The sequence below is a fragment of the Megalobrama amblycephala genome, unplaced genomic scaffold, assembly GCF_018812025.1.
Source record: "Megalobrama amblycephala isolate DHTTF-2021 unplaced genomic scaffold, ASM1881202v1 scaffold199, whole genome shotgun sequence".
NCBI classification, from domain to species: domain Eukaryota; kingdom Metazoa; phylum Chordata; class Actinopteri; order Cypriniformes; family Xenocyprididae; genus Megalobrama; species Megalobrama amblycephala.
The window spans coordinates 867,460-886,499 of record NW_025953336.1 but is presented as its reverse complement, the minus strand read 5'-3'; the positions used below and the strand labels follow the sequence as shown (position 1 = coordinate 886,499).

The following is a 19,040-nucleotide window of genomic DNA, read 5'->3' as shown; positions in this document are numbered from 1 at the left end:
TTGGCTGTGGTAGCGTGGACGTGGCGGACAATGGAGTCTCCGATGACCACGGCGTTGCGTTCCGCCTCGCGAAGAGGGGAGAAGCGGTTACGTGTCGAGACCTCGAAGATCGGGGGCGGCGGAGGAGGAGAGGTCCTGGTCCGAGGCCTGGCTCGCGTCTTCCGCTGCTGAAGCACCCAAGGTCCCTGGTGAGACGGCGCCGGAGTGAACGAGGGCTGGGATGAACGCGTTCTGGGAGCTCGGGCCCTGTGCAGAGAAACACACGGTGTAGAGGAAGCAGGAGTGTTAATATCGCGCTGTAAACTTACCGAGGAGCGGTGAGCGTCAGCACGGGAAGTTTCCAGCCCTGTCTGCCGCTCGCGTAGCTCGGCCTGCTTCTCGAGAAGGGTCCGGATCTGTCGCTCCACGTCCTCCAGTTCCAACTGCACCGCATGCAGCTCAAACGTGTCCTCACCTGCACACAAAGGTAGAGAAGCATCCGATGCACTCGCCATTAGAATAGATGAACAGTAATATAGTGAGAGAAGAGTACAAACGCTAGTGTGCCACGCCGCTATTGCTAACGGGCTAAAGCTAATAGCGAATGTTCGGGAAGTCAGATAAAACTAGCGATATCAAGGTAATCCGAGTGTTTTTTATATAAAATATTGTTGGGGATGTGTTCCCCCGCCGAAAAAGAAAGAGTGATATGTTATAAGTTTGATTTTAAGAGACAAAAACAAGCAATTAGGAATCAGCTCGACGGAGCTCTAGCTCAAACAGTGCGGCAGCAACAAACATGTGTTTGATTGAGTTTAAGTGACACTGATTAATTTTCATTTGTTAAATTACTATTACTATTATTATTATTTTTACATTTATATTTTAACCTAAACATTACATTTCTCAACCTTATAGCCACTTGTTTAGTGCTCTAACAATTATCGAGTTCCCGCTTGTGGTCTCAATCCTGTCATTTTGCTTTTTACTCTGTTTTATATGAATAAAGGCCAAAACGAATATAAATTACTGTGACTTTTAATTATAGTCTTATAGTCTGGCTCTGTTAGGTGTTTTATATTGTTTTATATTGAAAAATTATTTGGGATTAGGAGTCACTTTATAGCTATGCTATGCTGTTCAAATTGAAAATACACCAACATTTGTTATGATGACAAAATTATACCCCAATATGTGATTTTCATGAAGACAAAATTCCCATGCCCCATCCCTCCTCAGTGGAGGTGTGACATGAAATATTTCTCAATTCTCATTGAAAGCAATGCGTTACAGCCGCGCCACTGGACATTAACGCTTTACGTGGCATAATCTACTAAAACAACAACCATTTTCTTGTCATCAACAGCATCTGCTAAGACAACGGCAACGTAAACAAAGTGGAAGGACAATATTTTAATGTTAAGCGTTTATAACAGTTTTCTATAGCCTAACGCTGAACATTGAAAACGTGTTGCCTTCATATTCTGCCTGACCTGCTTGTCTGCATATCTTCATTGGTCATTTAATATCAGTGTCTTAATGCATTAAGCGTTTTCTTCATAACTGTGTTTTATTTTCAAGGAAAATGCTTAACGTGTTATTGTGTTCATAGTGGGCTGCTTATAAGGTGAAGTGAATTTGCTCCTCCAATATCACCCACATTAAGCCACATTAAGCATTTTTCATGTTAAGCACTTAGAATGTTGTTTGCCACCAGTATAGCACTCTCTTGGAGGTGTGGCAGTATCGGACCCCTCGAGTGAGAATGGGGTGGAAATCAAGTCAAGTATTATCATGTTTCAGAGACTTGGCTCTTGAAAGAGTGGGAGAAACAGCAATTTTACAAAAGGAGACTTGTAAATTGACATTTCTTCGACTTTAATATGTCCTTTTTTAATTTTGGTTGTAAAGATGCAAAACATAATAAACAAAAATCTGAAAAGAAGTCAATATTTATTTTGTGAACATGAAATTTGTGTATTCGGTTTTAATTTAAATTTTGGTATTCACCATAGCATGTAAAAATACAACAACCGTTCGTTTTTTGTTTTTCTTGACGTGGTTTAAAAACAAAAAAGGAATGGATGCAAAAGTACACGGACCGTATAATAATGGGAAAATTGTCTTGTAGAGTGTTTTATCATGCTAACATGTAAATGAATGAGACATGCTGTTTGAAGATGCTGAATGGAAAATGACACACACATATATATATATATATATATATATATATATATATATATATATATATATATATATATATATATATTATTTTACTTTAATTTGTCCTTTTTTGAGCCTGAGAGTAACAACCATGGGTAACGCACAGTATCGAATTTGGATCAGTCTTATCTAACCAATACCTGATCCATCAAAAAGGTTTCAGACAAATATCGATACTCAGTATCAGATCAGTGCATCCCTAATCCTTTTACGCTAAGTTAAATCGGCCGTTTGGTGTTGCTAGACTGACAAGATTGGGTTGTTTCTATTCCAGGAAGAAGGCAAGGTGGGTGTAACGTTCAACATCGGTACAGTGGACATCAGTGTCAAAGAGATGACTACAGAAGTCAACGATGGAAAATATCATGTGGTGCGCTTCACAAGGAATGGGGGAAACGCCACCTTACAGGTGGACAACTGGCCGATCAACGAACACTTTCCATCAGGTAACACCTGCTTATTAACCACAGTGAAGTTTCTTAAAGGGAAGCTAGTTTTTAATGTTAAATCCACTGGATACCACATGCTCTCAAGAAAATCAAGGGTTGTAAGGCAAGGAACAACATAATTTTCATGCCAAATTAATTTATAATCTGCATTTTTCAAGGCATGTGAATTTTCAGAAATGGGAACAGGTGTTCATAATTATAACACTGATCTCCATTCTGCTGAGGGAAAGGCACAGAGAAAGAAGAGAAATGACACTGCAAAGAAGAAAGCAAATGCCACTTAACTCGATTGACTTGGCTTGCGTTACTTTCTTAATTGTCCTCTGTAACATTCATATGTGGAAGTAATCAAGCCTGGGCACCTGGCCTATGCACAATGGCAGGCCAAGCCGTTGCCTTTGTCCCCGCGATTAGCACCATGACATCTGGCCAGCTGCTTTTGAGAGGTTTTGAAAGGCAGAGGAAAAGAGCAGGGCACAGGTTTAAGGCAGTATTGTGGCAGCTACAGCAGCTGTGAGAGAATGAGCCCCAGACCTCTGTATATCTGTGACTCTCAGACTTAGGAAGCCAGTAATGATGGATGAATACAAATGAGTTCATCAAATGCAGCAGAGGTTTGTTATAGAGGCTCAAGCTACATGGAGAAATAGGGCGTGCTGAAATACTGCCCTCAAACGCTATCGAAAAAAAACCTCTCAAAAACCCTTCACACTCAATTAATTTGGGTTCTGTGTCCTCCACTTTGATGTCTCTGTTGCTTCGGCACCCTCCGTGGGATATCTGGCCCCTGCACTTCTCGTCCAATTAGAGAGCAGCTCTCGTCAGGGTTACTCAAACTGTATTCAATAGCAGGTCTTTCTAAAGAGAGATAACCTTAAAATGGCCAATATGCAGGCAGAGGGGACAGGCAGAAGGACATAGGCTAATGCTGCAACAACATTAGCTCACTATTCAAGCTGGATCTGTTATGGACACTGACAAAGAGCCAGAGATAGCATGCCATTTCCCTAACAGACTATTAGCCACACTTATATATAACACCTGAAATGTCCTAAATGGCCAAACTCAATACATGTAATTTGTGTACATGTATAAATAAGCCTGCACAGCGGCTGAAGGTGTGTAGTGGCTTCTGCTGAAGCTCTTGCATCATTCAGTCTCAAATTAGTCTGAGACATGATGTAATGATATAATGATGTAGTCTATGTGAAACATTCATTCAGTAGACATTCCTTGTGGCAGTAGCAGTATTTTAAATGATGGGATATTTTTACACAGAATTGAGGATCTCTACAGAATCGCTTTGAGATATGGTGTTTACTTTGTATATTTTCATAACCTTGTTGATATAAGAATGTTCAATGAACAATACAGTATATCAAACAAGATATAAACGAGGATAGATCACCATATTAACAAGACTTGTCAAACAGAAAAACACCCTGCAAGGAACAATAGTCTAATAGTCTAAGTCTGATAGTCTTTCAATCAATTTGCCTTTAATACATCTGTCTGTTGGTGTGTTTGTTCCTTCCATCCATGATACATCTATCCTTCTGATAAGCTAGCTAGTATGCTACATTGTTAGCATCACTATGATGTATGTCTAATTCACCCTGCATTTATTATCCACTTGTCCAGTTTATCTAAATACCATGACATAAAAAAAAAATCATTCTAAATATACAGTGGGTACGGAAAGTATTCAGACCCCCTCAAATTTTTCACTCTTTGTTATATTGCAGCCATTTGCTAAAATCATTTAAGTTCTTTTTTTTTCCTCATTAATGTACACACAGCACCCCATATTTACAGAAAAACACAGAATTGTTGACATTTTTGCAGATTTATTAAAAAAGAAAAACTGAAATATCACATGGTCCTAAGTATTCAGACTCTTTGCTGTGACACTCATATATTTAACTCATATATGTAACTCAGGTGCTGTCCATTTCTTCTGATCATCCTTGAGATGGTTCTACACCTTCATTTGAGTCCATCTGTGTTTGATTATACTGATTGGACTTGATTAGGAAAGCCACACACCTGTCTATATAAGACCTTACAGTTCACCATGCATGTCAGAGCAAATGAGAATCATGAGGTCAAAGGAACTGCCTGAAGAGCTCAGAGACAGAATTGTGGTAAGGCACAGATCTGGCCAAGGTCACAAAAAAAAAAATCTGCTGCACTTAAGGTTCCTAAGAGCACAGTGGCCTCCATAATCCTTAAATGGAAGACGTTTGGGACGACCAGAACCCTTCCTAGAGCTGGTCGTCCGGCCAAACTGAGCTATCTGGGGCGAAGAGCCTTGGTGAGAGAGGTAAAGAAGAACCCAAAGATCACTGTGGCTGAGCTCCAGAGATGCAGTCGGGAGATGGGAGAAAGTTGTAGAAAGTCAACCATCACTGCAGCCCTCCACCAGTCAGGGCTTTATGGCAGAGTGGCCCGACGGAAGCCTCTCCTCAGTGCAAGACACATAAAAGCCCGCATGGAGTTTGCTAAAAAATACCTGAAGGACTCCAAGATGGTGAGAAATAAGATTCTCTGGTCTGATGAGACCAAGATAGAACTTTTTGGCCTTAATTCTAAGCGGTATGTGTGGAGAAAACCAGGCACTGCTCATCACCTGTCCAATACAGTCCCAACAGTGAAGCATGGTGGTGGCAGCATCATGCTGTGGGGATGTTTTTCAGCTGCAGGGACAGGACGACTGGTTGCAATCGAGGGAAAGATGAATGCGGCCAAGTACAGGGATATCCTGGACGAAAACCTTCTCCAGAGTGCTCAGGACCTCAGACTGGGCCGAAGGTTTACCTTCCAACAAGACAATGACCCTAAGCACACAGCTAAAATAACGAAGGAGTGGCTTCACAACAACTCCGTGACTGTTCTTGAATGGCCCAGCCAGAGCCCTGACTTAAACCCAATTGAGCATCTCTGGAGAGACCTAAAAATGGCTGTCCACCAACGTTTACCATCCAACCTGACAGAACTGGAGAGGATCTGCAAGGAGGAATGGCAGAGGATGCCCAAATCCAGGTGTGAAAAACTTGTTGCATCTTTCCCAAAAAGACTCATGGCTGTATTAGATCAAAACGGTGCTTCTACTAAATACTGAGCAAAGGGTCTGAATACTTAGGACCATGTGGTATTTCAGTTTTTCTTTTTTAATAAATCTGCAAAAATGTCAACAATTCTGTGTTTTTCTGTCAATATGGGGTGCTGTGTGTACATTAATGAGGGAAAAAAAAAATGAACTTGGTAACACTTTAGAATAACTCACGCTATGAAGCATTAGTTAAGCATTAGTAAATAGTTAATTCATCATTTATAAAACATTAATAGACATTAGTAAGCCATTTATAAATACAGCTATAAATGCTTTGTTCTTGATTTATAAGCATATCTATAATGTGTTTAATAATTGTATTTTCATACTTTATTAATGATCAATTTATCATTTCTAAATTATGTATTACATTATTCACAAACCAGTAATTTAGGAGTTGTCAGTGGTTCATAAGATCATTTAGGAAGTGTAAGTAAATGATTAATAAAATATTTAAATGTACATTTATGCATCTTATTATTTAGACATATAGTATTAGTTACTCAGTGTGTTAATAAATGCTTTATTAACATATTCCTAGTGTCAAAACTACCTCAGTACTAACTTTAAAACATTAGAGAACAGCAGTGCAGAAGATCACTGAACCTTTAAATCTCATTTATAAAAGCTTTACAAAGCATAAATAGTCCTCACTTTAGATGAGCTCACAAAAATAGTTAACTGACTACTTCTAAATGTTTTATAACTACCTGAATTAATCATGAATTGCAGTAGGAATATGTGTTAATAAAACATTTACTAACACACTAAGTAACTATTACTATGTGTCTAAATAATAAGATGTATAAATGAATGTTTAAATAGTTTATTAATCATTTACTTACACTTACTAAATGAACTACTGACAACTCCTAAATAACTGGTTTGTAAATAATGTAATACTTAATTTAGAAATGATAAATTGATTATTAATAAAGTATGAAAATACAATTATTAAACACATTATAGATATGCTTATAAATCAAGAATAAAGCAATTATAGCTGTATTTATAAACTACTTACTAATGTCTATTAATGCTTTATAAGTGATGAAATAACTATTAACTAATGCTTAACTAATGCTTCATAGTGTGCAGTTATTATAAAGTGTTACCATGAACTTAAATGATTTTAGCAAATGGCTGCAATATAACAAAGAGTGAAAAAATTAAGGGGGTCTGAATACTTTCCGTACCAACTGTATATATTTTTTTGTAAATAAATAAATTATAATAATAAACATTTGGAAAGTCCAGGAATGTCATTGTCAAAATGAATCATCAACTTGAGTGTACTGTATTGCTGGATACATTTAGTTGAGTACCATAAGATTTTAGTTATTCCATTCAGTTATTCCATAAATAATAAAAAATGCATATTGTACAAAGTGTACAGACTGAAAAAGTTATTTATTTATTTGTTTCTCTCATTATTTCAAAAACTTTGGGTGAAATTAACCACCTCTCATCTGCAGTGGAATTCTGTTTAAAAAAAAAAAAAAAAGTTAACAACAACTAAGTTGTGCTGATAGATCAAGACCTATTGCTCCCCTGAATTTAATCAATAATGTTATATATTGGCCTCAATTAAACCCCACAGCTTTGAATCAGACAAGTACTCAATATTAAAAGGCCAATACATTTTTCTCAGAATTTCATGAAAGCTTTGCCTCTGATTTAGTCTTTTTGTGGAGCTCCTTGACTCCCTCCAGCCATCATTCAATTGCAGATTTTGTAATTCTCTGTCTCTTTTTTATACACATTATCACAGTTAACAAATTTAATATTGCACTTTTGTCACATAGAAATGCATTTTGGCAGTAAAGCACTGATTTTCATGCCGTTTAGTAAATAATGCTATTAAATTCTGTCATCATTTACTCACTCTCATGTCGTTCCAAACCTGTATGACTTCCTCTCTTCTGTAAAACACGAAAGATATTCGAAAGAATGTTGTCAACCAAACCGTTTTGGTTAGACTACCCTTGACTCCAATTATTTTCTTTTTTATGTTACACAGAAAGACAGTAATTCATGTTTATAATGACATTAGGGTGAGTAAATGATGACATTTTGGGTTGAACTACCCCTTTATAACAATAAGATTTTTAAAGAGTAAACACCTTATTTATGTAAGACACTGATATCTATCTTTCATGATGCTCTTATTGAAATAACATTTTACTTCAATTAAAATTCATAAGAACTATTAAAAATATCATAAATCATATTTAAAGAAAAGAAAAAAATCTTTGTCCTTATTTCATGGGATCCAGGCTTTAAAGCTGTTTTGTTAAATTATCCTTTAAAGGGACAGTTCACCCAAAAATGAAAATTTGATGTTTATCTGCTTACCCCCAGGGCAACCAAGATGTAGCTGACTTTGTTTCTTCAGTAGAACACAAATGATTTTTAACTCCAACCGCTGCCGTCTGTCAGCTGTATAATGCATGTCAATGGGAATTCCATCTATAAGAGTCAAAAAAATATGCACAGATAAATCCAAATGAAACCCTGCGGCTCGTGACGACACATTGATGTCCTAAGACACGAAACGATCGGTTTGTGTGAGAAATCGAACAGTATTTTCGCGCTTTGCTTCAATGAGTGCGAGAGATCACATCCGTTGTCAGAGCGCGTTCAGACCTCACTAACCAGATGCGCAGGGCAGTTGGACATAGTGGTGTTTTAGAGGTAAAAATAATTATATAAATACTGTTCGGTTTCTCGCACAAACCGATCGTTCCGTGTCTTAGGACATCAATGTGTCGTCACGAGCCACAGGGTTTCATTTGGATTTGTCTGTGCATATTTTTTTGACTCTTATAGATGGAATTCCCATTGACATGCATTATACAGCTGACAGACAGCAACGGTTGGAGTTAAAAATCATCATTTGTGTTCTACTGAAGAAACAAAATCACCTACATTTTGGATGCCCTGGGGGTAAGCAAATAATATAATGTAATTTTTAAAATTTTTAAATTTTATAATTTAATATAAGTAGGCCTAATAATAGAAGCATTTTTAATAAATATATTTCTGCCAAAACACCATATTTCTTCACTCTTAGTAGCTGCAAGGTAAATTACTATAAAGGTGGTGGTGTTGGATTGACAAGCTTGTAGTTGTGTGTATTGGCGTTTTCCAATTTACCTCATTTACATGGTCGTGGCTGTTTTCAGCTAGATTCACCACCGAACCTGTAATGTTCCCATATCACACTACTGTTTTAAACAGAATTCTGAGACAAATCTGAATGGATCAAGGCACCAAGCGATTTGCGCTGGTTATCACTTCATAGGGCGGCAGTGCATGTTCGTCAGCGGTGAGCAGGTATTTGCCTTTTGCAGTTTCCCATGCGCTCCAATTAAAAACAAAAAACAGTGCGGGGGGGGGTGGGGGGCTCTCTCTTACTTTGGCCTGTCAATTCAGAAGACAAACCAATGGGCTGCTGTCACTGCGTGATTCACCAGTCCATGGCAAAAAAATAAATAAATAAATATTTATCGACCCCAAAGTGCTTTGGCCCACCGGGAAAATGCCCGGTATGCCCGATTACCAGTCCAGCCCTGCACATTATACACATACACACATTGAAACACTTGTAATATGCAGGACATTCAATGTTTTTAATTTGACAATTATTGATTTCAGTTCCTCTATTAAAGGCTGTGCCATCTCTTGAGTAATTACAAGCTAGGATTCAGACTCATCGACTGAATAGCACTTGAAATGCTTCACGCCAGTGATGCTTTGCGGTCTTGCCTCGCTCAATATCTGTTACCAGATCCACACAGCTGTGTTGCCATTGCATGGTGTTAGAATATCCAGGGTACCCATGATCACTGAGCTTATTCATATGTTTTAATCAAGCGTGATGGGCAAAGCAATTTTCGTTGCACACTGAATGCAAGGCAAAAAGAAGAAATTTAACATTTAATTTTCCCAGCCAGCATTTTTTTTTTTTTTAAGTTGCCAGTCAGTGGCAGCATTTTTTATTGTTTTCACAAAACTTTCATGGCCCAGTATATTTTGTTGTATGGATATCTAAACATACAATATATCAAAAGAGAGAGCAGAGCCTCTAAACAGCAACAACAACAACAAACTTTTTTTTAATTTTTTTATTCATTCTTAATCGCAGTCAGTGGTTAATCATGTCTTTAAAACAGTGTTAAGGTGCTGTAAACGTGCTGTATACTACTACATGAAATCAGGACAACAGTGTTTAATTAAAAGATTTTTTACAGGTCACTCATACACACTGCAGAGTTTACTTGAGTGAGATTAGCATTTTCCATCCATGTGATTTCAGAATAATATTCTTCAATTGCTGGCATTGCAGGGTTGAAAACATGCCTTCAGTGGATGGACTATGGCCATTGTTTGTCTTTTTACTCTGAAGAAACAGATGGCAGAAGAGCTAATTGAAGGGCAGCAACAGGCTCAAGCTCTCCTGGGAGAAGTTGGGAACTTTTTCCCTTCTTCAGTATCTCCATTACCTTTCCATCAGGGCAGACTATCAGTAATCCCTTGATTGTACAGTATATTTAAAAGGTGATGCTGCAATTGATGCTTTACTACTTGTCGGTATTTTTAAATGTAATCTTCCTCACACTAAAGACACAATATTAAAAACAAATTGATAAATCATTCTTATAAATGATCAGTGAGAACATGCCAGTTATGTATCTGTAATTGTAAAAACTGAGGAAGAACATTTAATAGATCCTTCTAGACATCTTCATCACTATTATGAGTACTGCATTCTCTGAACAAATGACAGGCAATATTTTAACACATTTCTTCTTTGAATTTTCAGTTTACATCATTGTCTTTTGTTTAACCGAATATTTGTCACATTCATGATCAGGCGACTGAAGTTTTTTTGAGTTTTTTCTCATAAATAATGTGAAGAAATTTACACACATATACCTCACACATTGGTTCACCTTTTCTTTTTAAACTGGAAAAATTAAATAGTTCAAAAAACAATTATTTGTATATGTATAACAATTTTCCCATAATAATAAACATAATGGGTATTATTGTTATTTGTTGATGTGCAACCTGTACATATCTGTTAACATTTAGGGAGTAAACAGGGCTCTAAACTATCATATGAGAGCAGTGGCACAAACTGTACGGATGGTGGTACCAGCACCTGATTTGGTAGTACCGGGGGAGGGAGAGGGGACAGAAAATAATAATAATAACATTATTACAATTGTATCTCACAAATAAGTGCAGTTGCTAATAATATTACATAAGTTGTCTTATTGAAATGGATATTTGACAGTAGAGCACTGAGTTTGAGTTGGAATACAGATGTAAAATAACAGTAACCTCAAAGAAGTGTAAAAAAAAACACATTGGTAACACTTTATAATAACGTTCAGTTATAAGTCATTTATGAATTATTAGTTAATGATTAACAAATCATTTACAAAACATGAATAAACATTTATAAATGATTGATAAGTGATATACTAATATTTTAGGAATGTTTTATAAATTCAGTTATAAGTCATTTATAAATTATTTGTTAATTATGAACAAATCATTTACAAAACATGGCTATACGTTCATAAATGATTAATAAATGATATGTTAACATTTTATGAATGTTTTATTAGTTCAGTTATGAGACACTTATAAGTTATTAGTTAATGATGAACAAATCATTTACAAAACATTACAATATACGTTCATACATGATTAACAAGTGTTATGCTAACAATTTACAAATGTGTTGTAAGTTATCTTAAATAAATCAAACAGATCATTATGGTTTATAAGTTATTAGTCAAGACATTATTTATAACTTATAATAACTGAAGTATTTATGACAAAATTGTTTTAGTATCATTATCTCAATAAACAATTGTCAATCATGAACAAATGAAGAACAAACCATTAGTAAATGCTCAGTATATGATTTATTGATGAAGTTGTAAGCTGGTCTGTGTTCAAAAGCACAAACATGCAGGTATGCTAAAGCACTATTTTTAAGAAGAGTAATTTATTTGTTTTGAAGTGGATAAACATTTATAAATGCCTTACAGTCAGGTGATTCCAGTGGATTATATTAAGTCCTTTCACTCATCAGCACAGACTTGTGTTTTGTGTGGAGTGTGTGGGGTCTAGTGATGAAGTCAACCTCTGATCCAGATTTACCTTTCACTGAAGCTCACATCAGGTGCACAGAGTTAAACACTCCATGTGTGTCAGAGAAGACAGCTGTCTATACCCTCACCAGTCAGCACTTACACTGCTGTACACACTACAAAGTGTTCAACATCTGTTATAGATGATGTGTAAACGCATGAATAAATCATTTACAAAGCTTTCTGCATCCCCTATTCTAAAGTGTAAACTACTCATCACTTATAAATGTGTTACACATCATTTGCAGATGTTCCTGTTACATTATCATCTCACTCCATCACTTTACCCAAGCCTAAAATGTACATTATTTAAAAAATAAAAAAAAATAAAAAAATCAACACTCTGCCACCGTTTAACCAGCACTTAATCATTACATTTTTATCTTGCTTTTCATGGAACAGCTCCTCACCATAACATGAAAATGCAACATAAACTGATAATAAACGTAGTCCATTATTTCGGGCATTATTTTGAAGTCTTCAGACGTCGTACGATGCCATCGTGTGAGGAACAGATTCTTATAACGTGATATAACCATTATACATTAATAATCGTATCAATCCGCCGTTTCATAACTTTCAAATTAAAATTGGCGCGTCTGCGGCAGTAACGTCAAACCTCGCTCCTTATTGGCTGTCACATGTGATTTGCGACTACCATAGAGTGTTTGTGACATGCCGAATTTGAGTTGCTGTGTTGAGTTAGATCAGCGCGATGCTTAAAAGGATGGAAATGCAGATCAGAGGAATGTTTTCAGCGATTAAACACTTTAATTTCATTCTGTTACTCACACAAAATTATGATTTGCTGTCATTTCGCTGGTAATGTAGCACACGCGTCGTTTTGTCTGTTCTGTATACTGCTTTTTGTAATGTTTTAAATAAATTATTGTGACTAACGTGCATTTATCTGCCTGTTACACTAATGTTACGTATATTGTCAAAATGGTTATGCTTAAGGTAATAGGGTGGAGTAGGGAGCTTAAAATTATACTTTTTATACAACAGTATATCAACTAAGATAACAGTCACTGTAAATATATCTGTATTGCGTTTTTATTTTTGTGAAGTGGCTAAAAAGTGGTCATGTTTAGGTATAAGGGGTGAGTTAGGGGCTCAAAGTAAAATATAGTATATAGTAATAGTAAAATATATTTGCATAAAATATCATATTTTTTATATAAAAATATATAATTTAAATATCGGGATTCGTATAGATTTTTATATCCTGTAACTGAAAGATATACTTTGCATATGGCAAATAAATGGTAAATTTACAAATTGCAGTTTGTACATAATTTATAAAGAAGGTCTGCAAATGATATGTAACACATTTATAAGTGATGAATAGTTTACACTTTAGAATAGGGTATGCAGAAAGTGCTATAAATGACTTGTATACATATACAAATAATTTGTAACAGGTAAGAAAGGTCTACAAATGATATGTAAGACATTTATAAGTGATAAATAGTTTACACTTTAGAATAGGGTATGCAGAAAGTGTTATAAATTACTTGTATACATATACATATAATTTATAACAGGTAAGAAAGGTCTATAAATGATATGTAACACATTTACAAGTGAAGAATAGTTTACACTTTAGAATAGGGGATGCAGAAAGCTTTGTAAATGATTTATTCATGCGTTTACACATCATCTATAACAGGTGTTTGAACACTTTGTAGTGTGTACAGCAGTGTAAGTGCTGACTGGTGAGGGTATAGAGAGCTGTCTTCTCTGACACACATGGAGTGTTTAACTCTGTGCACCTGATGTGAGCTTCAGTGAAAGGTAAATCTGGATCAGAGGTTGACTTCATCACTAGACCCCATACACTCCACACAAAACACAAGTCTGTGCTGATGAGTGAAAGGATTTAATATAATCGACTAGAATCACCTGACTGTAAGGTATTTATAAACGTTTATCCACTTAAAAACAAATAAATTACTCTTCTTAAAAATAGTGCTTTAACATACCTGCATGTTTGTGCTTTTGAACACAGACCAGCTTACAACTTCATCAATAAATCATATACTGATCATTTACTAATGATAATTTACTAATAATCATTAACTAATAAATTATAAATGACTTATAGCCAAATTAATAAAACATTCATAAAATGTTAGTATATCACTTATTAATCATATATGAATGTATATTCATGTTTTGTAAATGATTTGTTGAACATTATATAATAATTTATAAATGACCTATAACGGAATTAATAAAGCATTCATAAAATATTAACATATCACTTATCAATCATTTATAAACATATAATCATGTTTTGTAAATGATTAGTTCACCATTAACTAATAATTTACAAGTGACTTATAACTGAACATTATTATAAAGTGTTACCCACACTTTGTATTTGCTTATTAAATTTCACCATTGTAGATCATTGTAGATGTTGTTTACATTTGTAGATCATGGTAACCACAAGTAAAACCATCCATAGCTCATCAGTCTGACTGTAAAAAAATAACATTATGGCTTAGTTATGAAACTAGGGTATTTGTTATGAAAAACAGTACCCTAAACAAAGTATGAATATAAATGCAGAAAAAAACAACTAAAAACTGCCACTTCTTAAAAATTATTGTAATGTTCCATTACTCCTGTAATACATTTAATACAATAATACATGACTATATTAAAGGAGTCATGAATTGAGAAATCAGCTTTTCCTTGAGCTTTTGATATATAAGAGGTCATCATACTATAAGAATATCCTGTAAGTTTCAGAACTGAAAACTTCCTTGTTAGTCCAATAAAAGCTTTTATTGACACCAGGCCCATCGAACGCCTCCGCAGAAGAAATCAACGCCTACTTCATCATTGCAACGTTAGCTCCGCCCACTGGTGTGTTAATGAAGAGAGGAGAGAATAGCGATACAGGGAAAGAATAACATTACCTTTCAAAGGATCCTAATGCTAGGAATATGGTTATTTATTTTCAACAATGTGAATGTCTCAGTTTTATTTATTTGTATTCACGATTTCACTGTTGATCCTTTGATAAATCAATCGCATTTCAGCAAATAGACTTTTACAATATGGACTCGACAGTAATGCCACAACATGCAAGTAACTGTGTTCATTTTAATGCCTGATTTGATAAGTAGCCTAATGATTTATGTACAGTCAAATGTTCTTTGTCAATGTGTCAGAGTAAATCAAACCAGTGACTATGGTCAATTTCACATTGTTTCTCTTAGTAGGATGAAAATAATCTGTTATTTAAACAGTGATTAAATGATATAAAGAAAGCAATCAAAGAACGTTCCCTTTACAATTGCTGGAGCTGTCAATCAAACATTGAGTTGCAATGATGAGATCACTGCTTTCATGCACTCAACAACATGTCTGTGATTGTCTACTGTGTTCTAATGCCATAGATATTAATGTAATGCAACACTTTTCATGATTAGTTAAACTTGAGAGATGTAATAGTAAAAACGTGCTAAAAATGTTTTTGAGAGAGTACTACTTGGCTATTTCAGATGAAAGATGAAGACTCACAGCATACACGCTCCTTAAAACAGAGCGTTCAGATAAGAGGGCTAAAATCAGGGTAGTAAAAATGCCTTTTATTTCTAAATTATGATGATTTTTTATATAAAAAGTATACTAACATTATAAGTGCACCCCAGGAACATTATAAAACAATAAAACAATGCAGTTCATGACCTCTTTAATATAATAACATTCAATATGATGTAATATCATGATTACAATTAGTGAAGCTACAATAAATCCATGGTAAATGTTGTGGTTTGTGGATTAAAAAGCCTTCTGACTGGATCATTCATGGTGCAGTGCTCCTGTTTTCCATGTTAATGTTGTTGAGAATGTCACTGCTTTTATGGCTTTAAACTAGTTTATATCACAGATATAAACAATTCAAGTGATTCAAGTCCTTCTCACTAGATCTCGCACCGCCGTTGTTGTACCGAAATTTTACTCCCTGTGACTCTCCTGCTTCTGATTGTTTCATTTAGTGGGGAGGCTGCAACCTGAGTGGTCCCAATTTCTAAAATCCTCTGTGTTTTAAAAACTAAACAATAAGCTTATATTCAAGCATAGCATCATTGTGTCAAAGTGGGTTTTCCTTCCACAGATGCATTATTATCCAGTTAGTTAGCAGCACTGGGGCCAGTTGCATAAATATAGCCATTATGTTAAAACTGTGTCTTAAGAAGTAGTCTGACCAACTAGCAGTTAGTTAGGGGTAATCAGTCTTACATTTCAGAATCAAATTAGACCTATGTATCTGACTTAAAAATATATATATATATATATATATATATATATATATATATATATATATATATATATATATATATATATATATATATATAAATGGAAGACTAACTAGCAGTTTATGCATCTGGCCTCTGGTGTTGATAAGGAATCTTGCTTGTGGATATAGTGAGATCCACAAGATGAACAATACCTTTATGAATAATAGCAGATGATAAAAGAAAAGCAAGACACATTGTCACTTTTTTCAGTGTGCTAGCAGTATAAACATTAAAAAATAACCCTATGTTTTAGGTTTAACTGGTTAGACTGGTTAACTTGTAACTACACCATCTCATTCCAAAATGCATCTATCAACAGTTCAAATCATGTACATGCATGGGTCTTGTAGCTGAGGAACTGCCTTTGAGATGACTGAGAATGCTAACAGATAGCTTTTTCCAGACATGAAATGTTGATAAGCTGTGTCCTCGCCTTATCTAGACCAACATGGAAACATCTATCATCATCATCAGACTATCATATGACCAAATATATATTTGTTCACTGGAAGCAATGCAGCATTGAGCAGATGAGTAACATACACAGATATCTATGATCTGTTGATGAGCAGCAATAGAAAATGCATAGCAAATACCTACATCACATTGAGACAAATCACATTGTTGAACAGAGGAACAAAATCTTATCTGCACTGTTACTGGCACAAATCTGGAGATATAGGTTAAAAAAAGAGCCACACAGTCTCCTGTGTCCCCAAGAGAACAGTGGCGAGAGAACTTTCTTTAGCCATTCAGTGGAGACAAAGATACATCCTATGAACAGCACAGCACCTCCAAACAGAACACACATTATTCTGACATGTGTCCAGAGAGACCCTCATAGCCAAGTTTAGATTGTGTTCCAATGAGGAACAGAAACTTCTCACTTCTTCACCATGGGCCATGATGAACTGGCAACAGAGCTTGTTCGCACATTGTTTGTATGCTTTTAGCATCTGCTGACGGCCCCCTACCACAAATCTCTGGCACTTAAAGAGGACTTACTGACACCACGCCAACATTTGTTTTGACTAAAGCGGTGCCATCTGAAGGGGGTGATTCAGATACTGTTCTAGCGGGAAACCTACAAAATGTGCTGATGGAGAGGAGGAAACAGACACCATTGGCTTGTTAGACATTTCTCACAGATTAGAGCTCTTCTGTTACTCATATATATATATATATATATATATATATATATATATATATATATATATATATATATATATGTATATTGTTTGTGGGGTGTAGTTTTGTAAAGATTTGGCCTATTAAACAATGGGTTGTCCACAAGCTGCTGTATGACCATTGTGCATCTGAGGAGATTACTACAGAGGAATTCTCTCTCTAACAAGGTTGGCTTTTGATATATATATATATATATATATATATATATATATATATATATATAAAAGAACATTTACTAAATGACTAAAAACTAAATGATTTTTTTATTATTGAGATTTTTTGTATTTTGTATTTGACAATATTTTCGTAAAAATTAAGCTCTAACCCCTTAGCATTCCTGTCAAATTTGCCTAAAACGCATAAAAAAGGCATACCCAAAGTAAATTGCATGCTTTTCTTGAACCATGTGGAGTTTACAGTTACATGAAAAAGAATCTGAATCTGTGAAATTGCAAAATCTGTGAAAATGTGAATAATTTTAACAAAATAAGAGAGATCATACAAAATGCATGCTATTTTTTATTCTGTTCTGAGTAAGACATTTAACATTAGAAATGTTTACATATAGTCCACAAAAAAAAAAAAAAGAAAAAAAAAAAAAGAAAGCTGAATTTATTAAAATAACCCCTTTCAAAAGTTTGGGAACCATTGGTTCTTAATAATGTGTGTGGTTATCTGGACAATCTACGACTGTTTTTTTGTTTTGTGATGGTTGTTCATGAGTCCCTTGTTTGTCCTGAGCAGTTTAACTGAGCACTGTTCTTCAGAAAAATCATCCAGGTCCTGCAATTCTTCAGTTTTCCAGCATCTTTTGCATATTTGAACCCTTTCCAGCAGTGACTGTATGATTTTGAGATCCATCTTTTCACACTGAGGACAATTGAGGGACTCAAACACAACTATTAAAAAAGGTTCAAACATTCACTGATGCTCCAGAAGGAAACACGATGCATTAAGACCCGTGTAGCATCTAGACCAATCAGACACACAATTATTCATTATATTTAATGAATTATCCAGAAACTCACTCTATCAAAGTTCTGTGAACCCATCCCCCTAAAACTGCAACTAGCATCCCAAACGTAGCTAACACACAGGCAGAACTAGGTGTCCTGTTACAGGACACAGGAAAACTGATAAGAACCTTTTACAATCAGAAAGAATTTTGCAGAATTTTGAATTTTGAAGGACAAATAAACCCTCTTAATCCTATATATTCTATATATAATCACTTGAGATATGTATAAACATTTATCCAATTTTCCCATCTCATGACTTTCCTTTTATAGGCTTTATTCTATGTATTAATTCTCTCTTTTGAAATATTTTGGTATTAATGTTCCAGAGTTGCAAATTTATAGTTAACTGAAATCACATGGGTAGCATGTGTGGTATCTACGGACTCCAACTTTCGTTTCCTATTTGGTAATTTATGTTACATGTTACTAACTCTGTGACACATTAGTATTATGAGAATCTAGAAGGTTCTTCTCTCATTCATCCAATCCAGTGTTTTATGCTAATATCCTGCCAAAGGACAAAGACTCATAAAGTTCCCTCCAAGGGGACAACTCCTTATTAACTCAGACACCTCAAGAGG

The 19,040-nt window shown here is 35.2% G+C and overlaps 1 protein-coding gene across 21 annotated transcripts in view; it reads left to right on the top strand.

Annotated features, from left to right (window-relative positions):
* LOC125260924 (neurexin-3b) overlaps positions 1 to 19,040 on the top strand; it is a 494,859-nt gene that overhangs the window by 429,179 nt on the left and 46,640 nt on the right. For all 21 annotated transcript variants that reach the window (XR_007183157.1, XR_007183156.1, XR_007183155.1 and 18 more), the window contains one exon: positions 2,477 to 2,648. Coding sequence is in view for 17 of the 21 variants with exons in the window: in XM_048179444.1 (XP_048035401.1) it covers positions 2,477 to 2,648 (172 nt within the window). In the remaining 4 variants the exon portion in view is untranslated. The remainder of the gene's footprint in view (positions 1 to 2,476; positions 2,649 to 19,040) is intronic.